Source organism: Ochotona princeps, chromosome X (genome assembly GCF_030435755.1).
Source record: "Ochotona princeps isolate mOchPri1 chromosome X, mOchPri1.hap1, whole genome shotgun sequence".
Classification (NCBI taxonomy): Eukaryota; Metazoa; Chordata; class Mammalia; order Lagomorpha; family Ochotonidae; genus Ochotona; species Ochotona princeps.
Genome location: NC_080865.1, coordinates 72,207,857 through 72,224,568, shown reverse-complemented (window position 1 = coordinate 72,224,568; position 16,712 = coordinate 72,207,857). Strand labels below are relative to the sequence as shown.

General features: G+C 35.8%; 1 protein-coding gene across 1 annotated transcript in view; it reads right to left on the bottom strand.

The window, feature by feature from the left end:
* COL4A5 (collagen type IV alpha 5 chain) overlaps positions 1-16,712 on the bottom strand; it is a 191,899-nt gene that overhangs the window by 103,657 nt on the left and 71,530 nt on the right. The window contains exons 3-4 of the mRNA XM_058658440.1: positions 9,912-10,001; positions 3,050-3,094 (exon numbers count right to left, since the gene is read on the bottom strand). Coding sequence (XP_058514423.1) covers positions 3,050-3,094; positions 9,912-10,001 — 135 coding nt within the window. The remainder of the gene's footprint in view (positions 1-3,049; positions 3,095-9,911; positions 10,002-16,712) is intronic.

The window sequence follows — 16,712 nt, the reverse complement described above, 5'->3', positions numbered from 1 at the left end:
GAGAATAATGACTACGATTTATTGAAACACATAAATGATATGTGCTTTATAATGAAAACAAATAATGACTATAAACAGATGCTAAATAATTAGGCGAAAAGCTGGTGAGATAATTTTTGAGGGCAAAATCATTGTTATTACCTCAGAAAGCTGATCAAATCTGGCATTCAAAAAAATGAAATATACAGACATGTTTGCCTTGTGTTATAATCCAATAAGTATACAATACTACCTATAACATATTCTGTTTCTCTTTAATTTTATTGTGGGTTATTTACGTGCAGCAAAATGTACAAATATTAAAGGCACATCTTGTGCTATATCCCCAGAAAGTTTTCTCGTCTTTCTACCAAGGCAATTTCCAATTCGTAGGAAATATGAGGGTCAGAGAATAGCTTAAATGACATCATGAGAAACAATCACCCAAATCCAGAATGCGGAATGCAGCGCAATACAAATGGCATATTTTATTTCCAAATAAGTTTAAGAAACATACCAACCAGGTGCAATATGTGGAGATCACAAATGACATTTTTGAACAAACGCATTGACTGTGAAAGAACATCTTTGGGACAATTGAAAAAAATCTGAAAAAGCACTGAGTTACAGAGCACATTGAAAAATGATCCCTTAGTTACTAAGGTTTAAAAATGGCATCACGGTTATATAGCTATCAGTTACAAAGACATACTGAAGTATTCATTGGTAGAGTGATTGATATAAGGGAATCACATTCAAACATTTTTTAAAAAATAAGTGCTAGAGTATAGAGTAAATAAAATTGTCAAAATGTTGATAATTTTTAAAGTTGGATGATGGATACGATGGTGTTCATTGCATTATACTCTGTATATTTATGCATGTTCAAAACTTTCCACATTTAATAAATGTTTTAAACTCTGCATGTTGAGACTAGCATTGTGGGAAATCAGGATCCTGCAATGCCAGTGTCTTACACTGGAATGCTGGATTTGAGTTCCAACTGCTCCAGCTCCCTGTTAAAACATCTGGGAAAACAGAGGAAGATGGCCCAAATACTTGGGACCCTCTCACCCATGTGGAAGACCTGGATGGACTTTGTGGTTGCTGGAACATGGCCTGGCCCCAGCTCTTGGTCATTGTGATCATTTGGGAAGTAAACCAGCAAATGGTAATGTTTCTTTTTCTGTCTCCCTTTTTTTTCTTGTCAGTCTGCCTTTCAAATAAATTAATATTAATAGCAAAAAAGCCTCAAGAAATAAATCAATTAAAGTTTTTAAAATCTGCATGTCAAAATTTGCCTGTGAGCCGAGACATAACAGTATAGGAACTTTCACATAACACATTTGTAAGTACTTTCAAGGTTCGAGTTAAAGAACACGGACATCAAAGCATCTCAAAACATCTAAAAGCAAGAATTGATAGACACTCAATCTGTTGCTTAGGACATAATTAATGGTCACTGTAGCTATTATGAGATATGTTATGATTATTGTTAAGATCTTTAATAGGATATAGATAACCATCTATTACAGGAAAATAAAGAACTATGTCTGTAAAAATAAACCAAGGATTCTGAGTTTCACCCTTCCTTTTCCAGGACCATACCCTCTGAGTCATAATGTTTATATACAAATCCTGTATCTATTAAATTTTTGAAGATCAAAGGGTCAGAATGCTGTCTGTCATGAATGTGAGCATTAGTGCATATTAAGAAGCTAATGCACAATTCATGTATTTACATCTAAATTAAGGTATCTCAGCAATTTATGAACACAGGTTTTCATACCCAAAAAGGACCTTGGAGAATGTGCTTTTTAATTTCTAATGTAAGAGATGAAACTGAGATTCATAAAGGTTCAATGTAATTTTCAAAAACTCCATATTATTTCAAACTATAATTTCCTCTCAACTCTAAAATACAACCTAAAAACTTTCAGGAAAAACAATTACACAACTACCAAATGACTATTTCAATTTTGAGATGAAACCTGAGTTTCAGTAACCTTAAAACTTTTTAAAGTATATTAAAATTAAAAATATGTCATTGTGTTCCAAAAGTCATTATATTTTTAAGATAGTGGTTTAAACCAAACACTGTCTTCAAGATACACACAAAGGGTTGACATTGTGCTGCAGCTGGCTAAGCTGTCAGCTGCAATGCCAACATCCAATAAAGGAGTCCTTGTTTCACTTCTGGCTGCTGTGTTTCCAAGCCAGTGCCTGGGAAAGCAGCAGACGATAGCTCAAGTTCTTGAGTAGTAGCCCCTACTATTCATGTGGAAAACACAGATGGAGTTCTTGGCTCCTGAACTTACTTGGCCCAGCCCTATCTAATGGGGCCATTCAGGGAGTGAACGAGCAGGTATAAGATCTTTCTCTCTGTCTCTCCTTCACTCTTTGTAACTCTTTCAAATAATTAATTAAATAAATGAAATCCCTATTTTTTTTTGAAAAAAACTAACTTTAATAAACCAAAAAATTATTAAAATCTATCATTTATATATTTCTTAAACAAGTGATTTTAAAATCGTATCAGTTTCAGCAGACATCTAGATACATAACTATAAAAACACTAAACAAAGGTTAATTTACAAATACACAAAATCCTAAACATTACTTTCAAAAAATTATTTTATCTTTATTTGAAAGGCAGATTTACAAACAGAAGGAGAGACAGAAAGATTTTTCATCCATTGATTCACTCCCCATTTAGCCTCAATAGCCATAGCTGAACCAGTACGAAGCCAGGAGCTTCTTACAGATCTCCCATGTACGATCTCAAGCACTGGAACCATCCTCTGCTGTTTTCCCAAGTCAGAAGCAGAGAGATGGGCAGGAAGTAGAGCAGCCAAAACACAAACTGGTGCCTGTATGGAATGCTGGCCCTTGGAGTTTCAGAATTAGCCTGTTGAGCCTATGATGCCAGCCCATAAATTTAACTTTCGAAAGGCTGTCTTTTTCTTTCTATAATTTGGTATGCTGCTTGTTTTTCAGTTGTCTCAGATAATACTTCATTTATTTTCTGTTTTCAACACAAAGCATTTGATATACAGCAAACATTGCTTACTCGGATTCCTTTTGGTCCTGGTGGCCCTGGAAGTCCATCATCACCCTGAAAAAGACAATATATTTAGTTTATTTTCCTTCAAGACACACAATCAAAAATGAATTTTCAATTTTAAGAGACTCATTTTCTTTAATTTTTGGGAAACTTAGTGAGAAATGTAGGCTCCCAAGGAAGAATTTATTGAGGTTGAAACTGAAGTTATTTATAAGGCCAAAAATCAGGATCCTTATTTACTAAAGAGGGAATTACTGCTTTATTGAAGAAACTTTATGTCTGTAAACTAAGAATCACATATGAAAGTGAGGATGAAAGAAATAGCAAAATAGATATTCTCAAAATAACTTATGCATAAACAAAGCAAGTGTTGAAGAGCTGGGCATTTTCTATGTTGCCAATGTGTTTCTCATCTCTGAACTTTAATATGTGACATTCCTGAATTTCTTGTTCTAAAGATGGACTTTGTTGTATAAGGCTCTTTATACTGTCAGAGTTTAAGATGAAATTAGAAAGAATTACAAATTTTCCATTTCAGCTACAGCTATCAAAACCATACAAGAGGTTCCCTAACCCACAAGTGTGTTAATGTGAGTGTATGTTCCCATTTCTAGTCTTGACTACACTGCTGAAAATTTTAGAGTTATGCCCCATTAGGTTTTTAATAATTTTCTTTAAAGCTATAGAAAAGAAAACCTTCTTATCCTCAAAGAGAAAGGAATTTCAGCAAAACACATTTCAGGCCAATGTGTGAAGGTTAATAACTTCTATTAAACTGGGACATTATTATTTACTCAAGTGGCTTTCAAGCTACTCAACTCTCAACCCTGGATGTTTCACTGGAGGCTCCTCAAAGGAATATGTTACCTCCCTTTAATCACAACAGCTCTATTTCTTATAATAGTTTATGCAATCACATATAGTCTTATTTGAAGAAAAGGTTATCTGTTGCATATGTTATCTATTGCTGCTATAACATTTCCCTCGAAATACAGTAGCTTAAAACAATAGAAAGTTATTAATATACAATTTGGGAAGTCAGAAATAAGACAGGGATCTCAGTAACAGAACTATACTATTTTCTGGAGTTCCTTCTATTTTCCAGCATCTTAAGCCCCTAGTTGACTTATTACCCTTTTCTATCTTCAAATACAGCTATGATTCAACGAGTTATTTTCAAATCACATTACCCTGACATTGACTCTTCTGCCTCCCTTTTCCAGATTTTAAAAAGACCCTTCTGATTACTATGGGCCCACCGACATGTAGAATGCCCCCCCCAGCTTAATGTCAATTGATTACCGACTTCCACCCCATCTGCAACCTTAATTTATGCTTTACCCTGTAATAGAACATATTCAAAGATTTTGAGAATAAGGACATAGACATCTTTGGGAGTTATCCATTATCCTCCTGCTTAAGAAAAACGTTTTTAAAAAACCTGGGAGTAGGTATTTAGCCTACTGGTTAAGAATGATATTGCTGGAACTTGCATTTTTTTTACTTTTTTTTTTTTTAACATACTGGTTACTCAAAACCATGTCAATTCCATAATGTTGCAAATTGCTGTTGATGTTATATTGGGACTCTTAATTGACTGGGATGATATTCTACCAGCTTTAACTTCAGACCAGAAATAGTCTCCCCAAGAAACTGTTCAACCCATCTGCACAATAAGTAGCTGGACTCTATGCTTGGTATATGTTTGCAAGGAAAGAATCTTGATTGAATTTAAACTGTAATACTGCAACAAGGTGGAGGAATCCACCAGGGGGGAAGGGTGTGGGGAGGGTGGGGGGATTCCCAGAGCCTATGAAACTGTCACATTATGCAAAATAATTAATAAAAAAAAAGAATGATATTGCTCTACATCAGCATACCTGGTTTCAATACCCAGTCATAACTCCTGATTTGATTTATCAGCCAATGTAGGTTCTGGAAGACTGTGGTTAAGTCAAGTAATTAGGTTACAGCAACCCACATGAAAGGTTTGGCTTGAGTTCCCCCAAGTCCTGCCAACTTCAGCCTGACCCAACTCTGAATATTGGAAAGTGAAGCCGTAGACGAAAGATCTTTCAGTGTCTCTTTCTGCCTTTCACATAAATAAGTCAAAAAATTGATTGTTTGTACAAAAGGTACAGGAATCTCGCATAGCGGTTGAGATAGCACTTGGGACACCCATGAGTGTTATGTCTACTCCTGATTCTAGCTTCCAAGCAATGTACACTCTGGAAGGTAGTAGGTAATGGTTCAAATACCTGGGTCCCATGTGGGAGACCTAGATTGAAATCCTGGTTCCTAGATGTGGTCTGGCTAAGCCTTATTTGTTGTGGGCATCAAGAAAGACTCACAAGATGGAACATTTCACCTGCCATTCCCACCCCCACCATCACATTTCTGTTTCTGCAATTTAAACAAATTAAATAAAACACAATTTCTTTTTTTATTTTTTTATTAAATTTATTCATTAATTACATTGTGTTGTAATTTCATAGGAACTTGGATTCTCCCCACACTTCCCCACACCCCCCCCCAAGGTGGGTTCCTCCACCTTGTTGCATAACCATAGTTCAAGTTCAGTTGAGATTCCCTCTTAGCAAGCATATGCCAAGTATAGAGTCCAACATCTTATAGTCCAGTCAAGTCCAACTATAAAACACAATTTCTAAAACACTCAATCAGATCCTATCTTTTCAAATTAAAGAACCTTTTGGTTGATAATCTTTATTTTGTCTTTCCAATAAAGGCAAAAAAAAATAAAAGACGAAGATGCTTCACAACTATATTGTATGTACTAAGCAACATGGTTCAGTAACAGAAATTAAGAGTATAAAAATCATCATGGATGACATAAAATCACCAGTACTAGCAAACAATATGATTGTATGCCTGGCAAATCCAAAATAATCTAATTAAAACAGCTCTGATCAGAGTTGAGTGTTTAGCTTAGCAGTTAACATATAGAATAGCATGTTGGTAATTGTTTTCAGCATTCACCTGTACCCCCTCATGCCAGCTTCTTGCTAAGGCAGATTCTAGGAAGCTATGGTGATGGTTCATGTGATTGAGTTCCTGCCAACCGCAAAGATCTCAATTTAGGTCTTGATTCCTGACTCTGGTCCCAACTCAGCCATGATTATTGTGGTTGTTTGAGGAGTGAATCAGCAGATAGGAGTTCTCTCACACTGTTTATCAAATAAATCAATAAACAATTTGAAATAATCAATAAAATAATACAATAAATGTATGTAAAACTAGTATTAAGAAAATATCCTATTTATAATAAGTAAATGATCAAATATTTTACAACAGATTTAAGTCCCTGGCTTTGGATCAACTGTGCGCCAGCCGCTGAGGAGGCCACTTGTAGAGTGAACCAGCAGATGGAGGATATTTCTCTCTGTCTCTCCTTCTCTCTGTAAATCTGCCTTTCCAATAAAAGTAAAATAAAATTATTTAAAAAACAGTTAATTCAAACAACACTCCAGCTGGCTCTCTCACTTCATTTTCACATGGTTGGTTCTAAGAATTGCAAAGCATGGCCAAGGTAGGTAGCCTAGTGGCCAAAGTCTTTGCCATGCACTTGCCGAAATCCCATACATGTGCAGTTTCATGTCCCAGCTGCTCCAGTTCCCACCCAGCTGCTCCAGTTCCCACCCAGCCTGTGATCTGAGAAAGCAGTAGAGGACAGCCCAAAGCCTTGGGACCCTATAACCACTTGGGAAACCCAGAGTTTCTGGCTCGTGGCTTCTGACAGGCTCAGCTCTGGCTGTCATAACCACTTGGGTAATGAACCAGAGGATGGTAGATCTTTCTCTATGTCTCTTCTTCTCTCTGTAAATCTGACTCTTCAATAAAAATAAATAAATCTTAAAAAAACTAAAAAAAAAAAAAAGAATTGCAGAGGATATTTAATTCTAATGTGTCGAGGACTAGAAGAGTCTAGTGTAAGCTAGAATTCATTGATATATCCCATGGCAATAGGCCTGAATGAATTGCTACTGAGTTGGCACTCAATTCCTTCCAGTGATTATTTCCGACCTTTCATGTTTGCATGACCTTCACAGGTACACAAGAGCCATGCTGTTGTTCTTGCTCCTACAGTGTCATTAGATACAGGAAATTCAATTGAGTGGTCAGTCTACCATAATTCTACACAGACATTCAGGACCTGGGTCCTTCCTCACTGCTAAAGCTCTATTTAGGAAACTCAGCACAGGTCCCTTCTGTTTGGGGATCTAAAAATCCACCTGATATACCACTTCTTTCTCAGAGACCATAGTCGGCATTCTCCCAAAACCTAAGCCCTGATATAAAAGTCTACAAAAGTATTAATGTATATAAGATAATTTATTCTTTTATAAGGAAGACAAATGTGAATATTTGATTTCTGTAATATGCTAATGACATAGTGTGCCATCACCATATGAATTAAAATTAGGAAAAAAGAGTTTCTAATTCAGTTTTCCTATCTTGGAATATACAGAGAACTGGCTTCTTCATACATAAATTCTCCAGTGTATCTAATATGGGTGGAAAAGGAAGCTGAAACAAAAGAACCATTTAAAATAGAAACATCTCCCAATATCAAAATTCAATACTATATCCTATGCCATCCTCTATTTTAACATGCATATAAACATGCTATCCTTGCTTGTGCGCTGGACAAACTGGTCAATGCAACCAGTAGATACAATCCTCCCAAAGGACAAGATGAAGATATTTCTGGATTCATGAGCCTAGGTATGGAGAATCAAAGGAATCAAACCCTATATTAGCCTATGTGATTTCCACCTTGGAGAACCCATCCAAATGCTTATACCAGGGAGCTGCCATTACTCTGAATTTGATAAACTTCAAAAGATGCCATCCTCTGCCCGTTCTTAAGGATAAATATCTGATTACTAGGCTGCTAAACAGCACAAATGGATCCTTCCCTAAATATAAGCAATTTGAATACCTCAGGCATTCAGATATTATTACTCTGGACCTAATGCCCTGCCACAATTGAACTTTGACACCATAAAATATCCTCAGATATCAACCTGCTCTGTATTTGAGGGGAGAACCAGAAAAAAAATCTGGGAAAAGGACATGGGATTTTCTGTTAGAACTGTTTTGGCCTAGATGGTGGCAGCTACTCATTTCTCTATACCTCGTCCCACATTACACAAATTTTCCAATTCCCTTCAAGGACTCTAGTACATTACTCAGGACTCCAGTAATCAGTGACTCTCAACATTTACAATTTTTTTTGCATTCCCATTTGGGATAGTATTTCTTTTGTAAAAAGCAAATCTTCAACATTTTACCAATATAATATGTATATAGGTGTATTGAGAAGATATTCCCTACCAAATATTGGAAATATTTCATCAGCCCCTAAATCCACCATAGTAAGTATACCACACCATATTGAGTAAGACTGGAACTCCAAAAATAAATATACTCTTTGCTCAGGAAATGTGCTTGATGGCATCACCAACTTTCTACTCATGTGTATAGACAAGGCAGCTTTTCCCACTATCAAAATCATTTAATTACAATAGTAAAGTCCATGCACAACATGGTTTTGACCCTTGTTAAGGTTATTGATGACATTACTTCAGCTATGGAACCTCATTTTTTGAAAAACCCGGTTGGTGTTGGATAACCATATACCTCCTGATTTCCTGATAGCCAACTATGAATGTATCTATGTGATTCCAGTATCTCACGTCGTACATAGATCACTGAAAGTGGAAAAGTGAAATAGGCTGCCACAAAACTTCAGCCAAAAAGAAAAGTTATGGCTCTTTCAAATGAGAGTAGGTGGGCTATGGCACATACACTCCTGATACAGTAACAATTGGAGCTCATGGCTACATTCAATCCTCCAGGAAGTACTTTAAAGAATACTGCTCATAAACATGACACACTGTCATTTTTGGCACGACCCCTTAAGTGCCAACCCATACTGTCCCTGATGGGAGAGTCTATGTTTTTCAGTTAGGTTTTGAAAAATATAGGGGTGCAATGAAGGGTTCGGTTTCCTGTGTAAGCATCTTTATGGAACTTTTCAGGCCCAGCAAAAGGCTTCATAGGAGGTCTCAGAAAACATGTGTCTCACCCCTCAAAACTTGACACACAGCTAGTACAAGCAGTCTTGGAAAGGCATTATAATGAAGAATTCAGACTCATCTTGGCTAGCTGTGCTCTTTCATCTATCTGTATCTGAAAGCTTCTTTATCCAAGACTTTAGGTGGAACCTTCCATGTGGGAAGTAGGGGAAATTCTGAAGACATTTTTCTGTACTCATGACTCAGTGTTTTTCCAATCCTAGCCTTTCTCTGTCTCATCTGTCACCTTGCCTCCAGTGTCCATACAACTCCAGGAGATTTTTTATCAAAGCTTCCTGAGCAGTAAAATGAATTTAGACACGTAGGTGAACCATCTGAGCCCTGCTGGTTCTGTGTCATGGGAGCAAAATGTAACAGTGGAAAAGTTGGCACTTTCTTCAGGATAACTTCTTGCTTATAATATTGCAGTAAGTAAGTAAAAGGTTTGACTGTTCATTCTCTTTGCTGTGTTAAGCAGGTAATTTGACACTGGGCAACTCAGCCCTTCCCAGCTCAACTGAACTCTTGACAAAACTGAATTTTTGTTAAGGATCTCAATAATAGCATACAATTTATAGCATCTTCCAAAAACATTTTAATGTGGTGGAAATATTATTAAAAACCCATCAAAATAAACTCCCTTCCGTTTCATTGTTTTATTCAAATATTATTTTCTAATTATTATTTAGTAATTGTGACCTTAAGCCCTAGTCAGTCATTTAAAGTACCTTAATTCCTCTGATATTCGTAGCTGGTAACTTGACACATACCTTTTGTCCTCGTGGTCCGGGAGGTCCTTCCGGACCTGGAAATCCGGGTAAACCTGGATGACCTTCTAAACCTGGAAATCCTCTTTCTCCCTGCAATTAAACAATAATGAAATGTAAGCTCATTGATGAATTTTCAATCACAGGCATGACTGATATTCAAAAAGATCAAATTGGTACAAAGATAAATCTAAGTCTAATGATACTAAATAAACAGATATCTAGCAACTTGGTGAAAATTCTAAGACATGAGGATAACAACACAAACCATCAGAAACTTAGATCATATATGAAACTTTTAAAAATAAAGAGCTTATCAGAATAAAGTGAGATTTAAACATGCTGAAATCAAGAGATTATCCCAAAACTTAGCACTAAATTCAAGAAATCAGGCTATATGAAATGATTAGGGGGTAGGGATAAAGCATGGTACAAGAAAACTATCAGAAAAAAATCCTAGATTTGTTGTGGAACAGATAAGTTGCAAGATTTTTCAAAATAGAAATACATTAACTGAATGAAGAAACAGTAGTCACAATACTCAGAAAAAACATTTAGAATAACAAAATATTTTTATGTTTTATAATTGTAAGCTTAATTTAAAGATCAATACATGCTCACTCAAGAAAGAATAATGTATAGGTTTATGTAAACAAAACACCACCAGTAATTCTTCCACTATGAAAAATGATTTGAATTTGACTCAGTCTGATCACAGCGCTTAGCAATGCCAGCACAGGAGGGTAACCTACCTACCAGTGAGGGTGTGACATATGAACCAATAGTTGCCAATGAGGATACCTATTTTAGGAAGGTGGAGTGGAAGAGCCAGTTTGCTTGCTAACAGTATTTGCACTAACATACTAGGGTTAGTGCGCATATAATCAGAGTAAGGGTATAATCTATAATTCCCCTACGGGATCCAATCACATAAGAAAATCCTCATTATTATGTAAATTTACCCTCCTCTTGAATGTTTACAAATGAAATAATCACTTAGAGATAGGATTAATATTTTATCCCATATTTATACAACTGTAAAACTGTGGTATTCTGACTTTTTACTTGCTGATTATGATCAGTGGTGAATTGAGCCTGTGAATATAGAGTGGATTAAAATTTATGTCTTTGCAAACACTGGTAAAGTAACAGGTTATTGGGAGAGGAGCAGTGGCGTGAACGACGTGTGGTAATTTTGTTGGGTATGTACCTATGAGATCCATAAAATTTGCCTTCTTAAAAGAAAAAAACTATAAGTGGTTGTTGAATTTTGTGTTAAAAAGGGGTTGGGGGGTTGCTATCACAGCTCCATGGCACATCCAAAGCCGTAAGAGTGCTTTCACTTTCCTAAAGTTGTATGGGACCAAATCTTGCTCTGCGAACCTTTTAACCAGATTCTACCCATGCTGTCAGCTCAAACAACACTTGAGAAAGAAAAAGCTTCCATAGCACAGGGTGATTAATGAGACATTAGACACATACCCCTAGAGGTTAAGGCATAGTCGAATTTTATTTCTGTCTCCAAAATTAGTGGTGTGTACATGTACATGTGTCAGTGTATGTTTTCCAAGCACTAAGTTTAGTTTAAAGATTTTAGATAAATTTTTATTAAATGCTTTCCTATAAATGCTTTGAAAAGATTACTTCTGATCAGTTTCTATTTACCACTTTGTAGCCAATGAAGCAACTCCAGCCAATTCATGATAGGTAAAAATGTGGCCATAGTTTTGACAATAACTATTGACACGTTACTACATTTCTATTTTCTATAAAAATATCAATTATTTGTTTAATTAGCTATACAAATGTCATTTAGCATTCATTAACATCAAATAAAGTTTCAGAAATACATTTTAAAGAACAAAGAGAGCAAGGGGAGAAAGTAAATCCTTCACGTTAGTGGCTGAGCTAGCAGTAGAAATCTGATCTCAAGTTCCAGTGAGAAAAAAAGAAAAAGGGGAAAAACATGTAGTTAGAGTAGATTTCCATAAGTGGAAAACAGCTATTTTGGGATTTCAGCTGGAATTTACAACATACTGGTGCCAAAACTTCATAATGTTGTTTGAAGTCATCTGCATTTTCTTAGAAGCAAAACTGCTATCTGGGCTACATGTAAAAATTGGGCTAACGTCCAATAATAGTCCACATTGGACTAAAGTCCAATAAGACTGTGATCCTATGGAGCTGACTGAAAAACATTCTAGTAAGAAAGATACAAGGGCAGACATTGGGCAGTAACAAATGGGCCTGACATGATAATCCAAGCACTTCGAAGGTGGGAAGTTGAGCCTAGCAGCTAAAGTCCTAGCCTTGAATGCAGAGATCCCATATGGGCACGGGTTCTAATCTCAGCCACCCCGCTTCCCATCCAGCTCCCTGCTTGTAGCCTGGGAAAGCAGCTGAGGATGATCCAAAGCCTTGGAACCCTGCACCTGCGTGGGAGACCTGAAAGAAGCTCCTGACTCTTGGCTTCGGATCAGCTCAGCTCTGGCCATTGTGGCCACTTAGGGACTGAACCAGCAGATGGAAGGTCTTCTTCTCTGTCTCTCCTCCTCTCTGTAAATCTTATTTTTCAATAAAAATAAAATAAATCTTCAAAAAAGAAGAAGGTAGGAAGTTGCCTAACATAAAACAGCAGAAGCCTCATGTGAAGAGGATGATGGGTAAAGGGCCTCTATCTAGTGCCCTAATATAGATGGTAGGGCAGAGTGACATCTGTTGTTTAATCTTTACTAGCTCTTGGGAGGCACTCATTTAATCCTCACAACTACTCTAGATGTTGGAGCAACTTAACACAATCAAAAATGATGTAGTGTATCTATTTCTGGAGCTAAAACTTTTAAAAAAGTTGGTTTATCCAGCATGTCCATGTTTGGATAAAAAATTCTCCCTTATTTTCCTTCATAAAATGATATTCCTCTGTCTCACCTTGTCCTTTTAATATTGTATTACTCGGAATTTTTTATGACCTTCTCTCTCTTTCCTTGGAAAATCTCAAACATTATCTCTTTTTCTGAAAGCTCAGCTCCAATAGCCAATTGTCTTAAACACATTTACTGAAAACTTGAAGTTAAATATAGCAAACATGTACTGAGTATGCTGTATGTGCCATGGATTGTTATAAACACATTCCATGTTTTCCTTGTCCAAGGCTTCCAATGACAACATGAAGTAAATGTTATTAATTGCATTTCCATGTGAATAATTAGGACAAAGAGAAATTTATCTTTTTATAACTAAATTTGTTATAAATATCGAATTTATTATCTTTCTGCCATCTTATCTATTACAGAAAATAGCTTAATTAAGTTACACCTGTCAGAAATATCGAATCACTCATGTGTTTTTCAGCCTTTCATTCTTAGTGTACAGCAGAACAAATAGTCAATATTCACTAAATACATGAAATTCCTTAATTGTTTACATAAGATTGATGGCATATCCTTTTACCAAAACTCAGGAAAAAAAATAAGATTAAGGAAAAGAAGTAAAAGAATCACTTTTTAATAGAAAAGCTGCTTTATATATTATACATTACCGTTCAGAAAACTAACAGACTGATTTACTGAGAAGTAGACCCTAGTCGTGAGTTAAGGGCATCATAAAATATTACCATTTTACAATAAAGGTACTTAATAAGCACCAGAAAGTTGCATGATCATGAGAATGAAAAAAAGAAAATTTATCAAGGAAGATATAAAATTACCAGAAAAAAAGCATTGGATTCTCATTTGAAGATAGGAAAAATAAATATTAGAACTGCTGACAACTTATATTAAAATTATTTAGAATTATAATATAAAAATGTAGAAAAGGCATGCAAGCCAAGCTTCTTAATGACCCAATTTAAAATGATTTGTCTAGGTAATATAATTTTTCTTTTTGTGTAATGCCTATTCTCTTTCTGCAGTTTCATAGTACAAAGAAGTATCTTATGTAATCTGTTTAGGAGAACAAGATGGATATATGGTAACCATCAATGTGGAAGACTATGGGTCAAAAAATCTAAAACTTTAGCTTGCATCAGAATCAGCTTGAGAGCTTATTGTAACACACACTACCCAGCTGCACCACCAGAGTTAGACTGAGTAGGTCAGTTGGAGAGCCTTAGAATATGTATTTCTAATCCACCTGCAAGAACTCATGATGACATTGAAGCACACATTGTTTCGCCAATGCATGACTGCGACATGGACTTCACATGGTCAATTAGTTAACTTCTTGTTTTCATTAGGATTCTGCCAAGTTTTATTTGTTTTCAACAGTATGAACTTGGATATATGCTTTAGAGGAAGGTAGATATTTAAAAATTATTTCTAGGGCCCGGTGCCGTAGCCTAGTGGCTAAAGTCCTTGCCTTGCACATGCTCGGATCCCATATGGGCATTGGTTCTAACCCCAGCGGCCCCACTTCCCATCATAGCTTCCTGCTTGTGACCTGGGAAAGCAGTCGAGGATAGCCCAAAGGCTTGGGACTCTGCACCTACATCGGAGACCTGAAAGAGGCTCTGGGCTCCTGGCTTCAGATCGGCACAGCTCCGGCCATTGCGGCCGCATGAGGAGTGTATCAACGGACAGAAGATCTTCCTCTCTGTCTCTCCTCTCTGTCTATCTGACTTTGCAATAAGAATAAACAAAAAATCTTTTAAAAATTTTATGTTAACAATTTTAAATGCAGTTTCGCTGAGGCAAAATTAATAGACAATGAACTATAAACATGTAAGACAAATAATTTGAAATGTTCTACATGTGTAAACACCAATAAATCATCACAACCAAACTAATGAACACAATTATCATTGACAAAGTTTCATTGTCCCTATATGTTCCTCATGCTGCTTGCCATTGCTCAACCCATCTCCTACCCCATTCAAGGACTGATCAGTTTCCCATCATTTTAGATTAATCTGCAGCTTTAGAAACTTATGTAAATGGGGTCATAAACTATGTGCTCTTTTCATTTAACTTTTCACTCAGCATAACTATTTGAAGAGTCAAACATGAAATCAACAGAAACACACACACACACACACACACAGAAAAAGACAGGGAAAAAGAGAGAGAGAGAGACATCTTCCACTCTCTAGGTCATCTCACAAATTACTGTAACATTGCATGCCAGGCCAGGCTCAAGCCAGAAACTTCATTCTGATCTCCCATAAACGGGAGCAGGAGTCCAGGCAATTGGGGCATTATTAGCTGCCTCCCAGATATACTAGCAGGAAATTAAATAAGAAGCAGAATAAGCAGGACATGAACCAGTATTCCAATACGAGATACCAGTTTCAGGAGCGGTTCTTAACTAAAGGCATCATAATGCTGGATTTCCAGTTTCCTCATGTCAATGAGGTAAACTTTAGCAGTATTTTCTTTTCTAGATTTTTAAATGTGATTTCTACAAAATATGTGTATAATCCAATGTTAAAAGTTTTTTCCACTTCTTAAAGTCTTGCAGGTTTAGATTTTATATTTAGCTATTTTTTTTTTGCGAAATAGCATTTTTAATGTACAGTATATGCAAATGATTAACGCTCTCCTAAATAAACAGCTCAACAAATAAAAAGACCATAGTTCAGCAAGAAAATAGAGAAGGACTATAAACAACAATCACATCAAAACATGTGAAGTTTCATTCACATGAAATCACAAAATCATTACTAGTGGTTTATAATTCTAACAATTTGTTTGACAAATATTTAAAACAAAGCTTTACAAAGTGAAATAAAAAAAGAAATCCTACCATTGGCAAAAACATGGCTCCAAATGGAAGACATTGCTTTGAGTGAAATAAGCCAGACCCACAAGGACAATTACCTTATGTTCTCACTGACATTTAGGAGATAAAATGTTTTTTTTTGTTATTGGTTTTTAAATCAAAAAAAAAAGCAAAAATAAAAAAGAAAGAAATACCTGTGTGTTCCAGTTTTCTAGAAATATGGTGCTTTAATCTGGTTCAGTGGTTTTGTTAGGATAGTCTCTGTAGTTTTTTTTTTTCTTTTCTTAATTGAGACTTGTTGAACTTTCTACATCTTTGTAAATTTATATAAATTTAAAAATATAAATCTGTATAAATTTACAACTTTGTAAACTTATATTTCTCACCAGGTGTGGAGAATCACTTCCAATATTATTATCTTATAATTTTCTGTTAGTTTTAATTTCTTATTATTTCTCTAATGTCGTTATAGAACTTCATTCATATATTTATTAGACAATTTGACGTTGCATAGAGATCACTGAGGCTCTGTTCATTTTTTTCCCATGTTTTCTCGATGTACCTAAGATTAGCTGATCTTCTCAGTTTTAAGTTCATTGATTCCCTTCTTCAGCTTTGCTGAGAAGCCTATCTGGAAAATTAGTTCTTCTCATACCATTCTTTTCAAATCTGCATCCTCCCTTTCATTGTTTCCTGTGTTTTGTTTTGATTCCTTACCTGTTCACACATGAACAGATTTTTCTTTAAACCAACAAATCTATTTTCTTAAATGCTTACACTTTTTTGCCTACAAATTCTAGCATTTCTGTTATTTTGGATTCGTTTTCATAGTTTTTTTTTCCTTGACAGTGGACTTGTTTAACCAGATCAATTTTAATAGAAATACTGGATTCTTTCCCCTTCCTCTGAAGAATATTGAACGTTTAAAGACTAGTTTACTGAGTTGGACTCAAAAGTGCTTTTCCTTCATTAGATGATTAAATCTATACTCAGTAACTGCTGGCTTACCACAGTTCCTTTTCATTGAATTGCACAGGTTCTCCGCTATTCAAGTTCAATATTCCATTAAGAATCTAGGCATAATCCTCA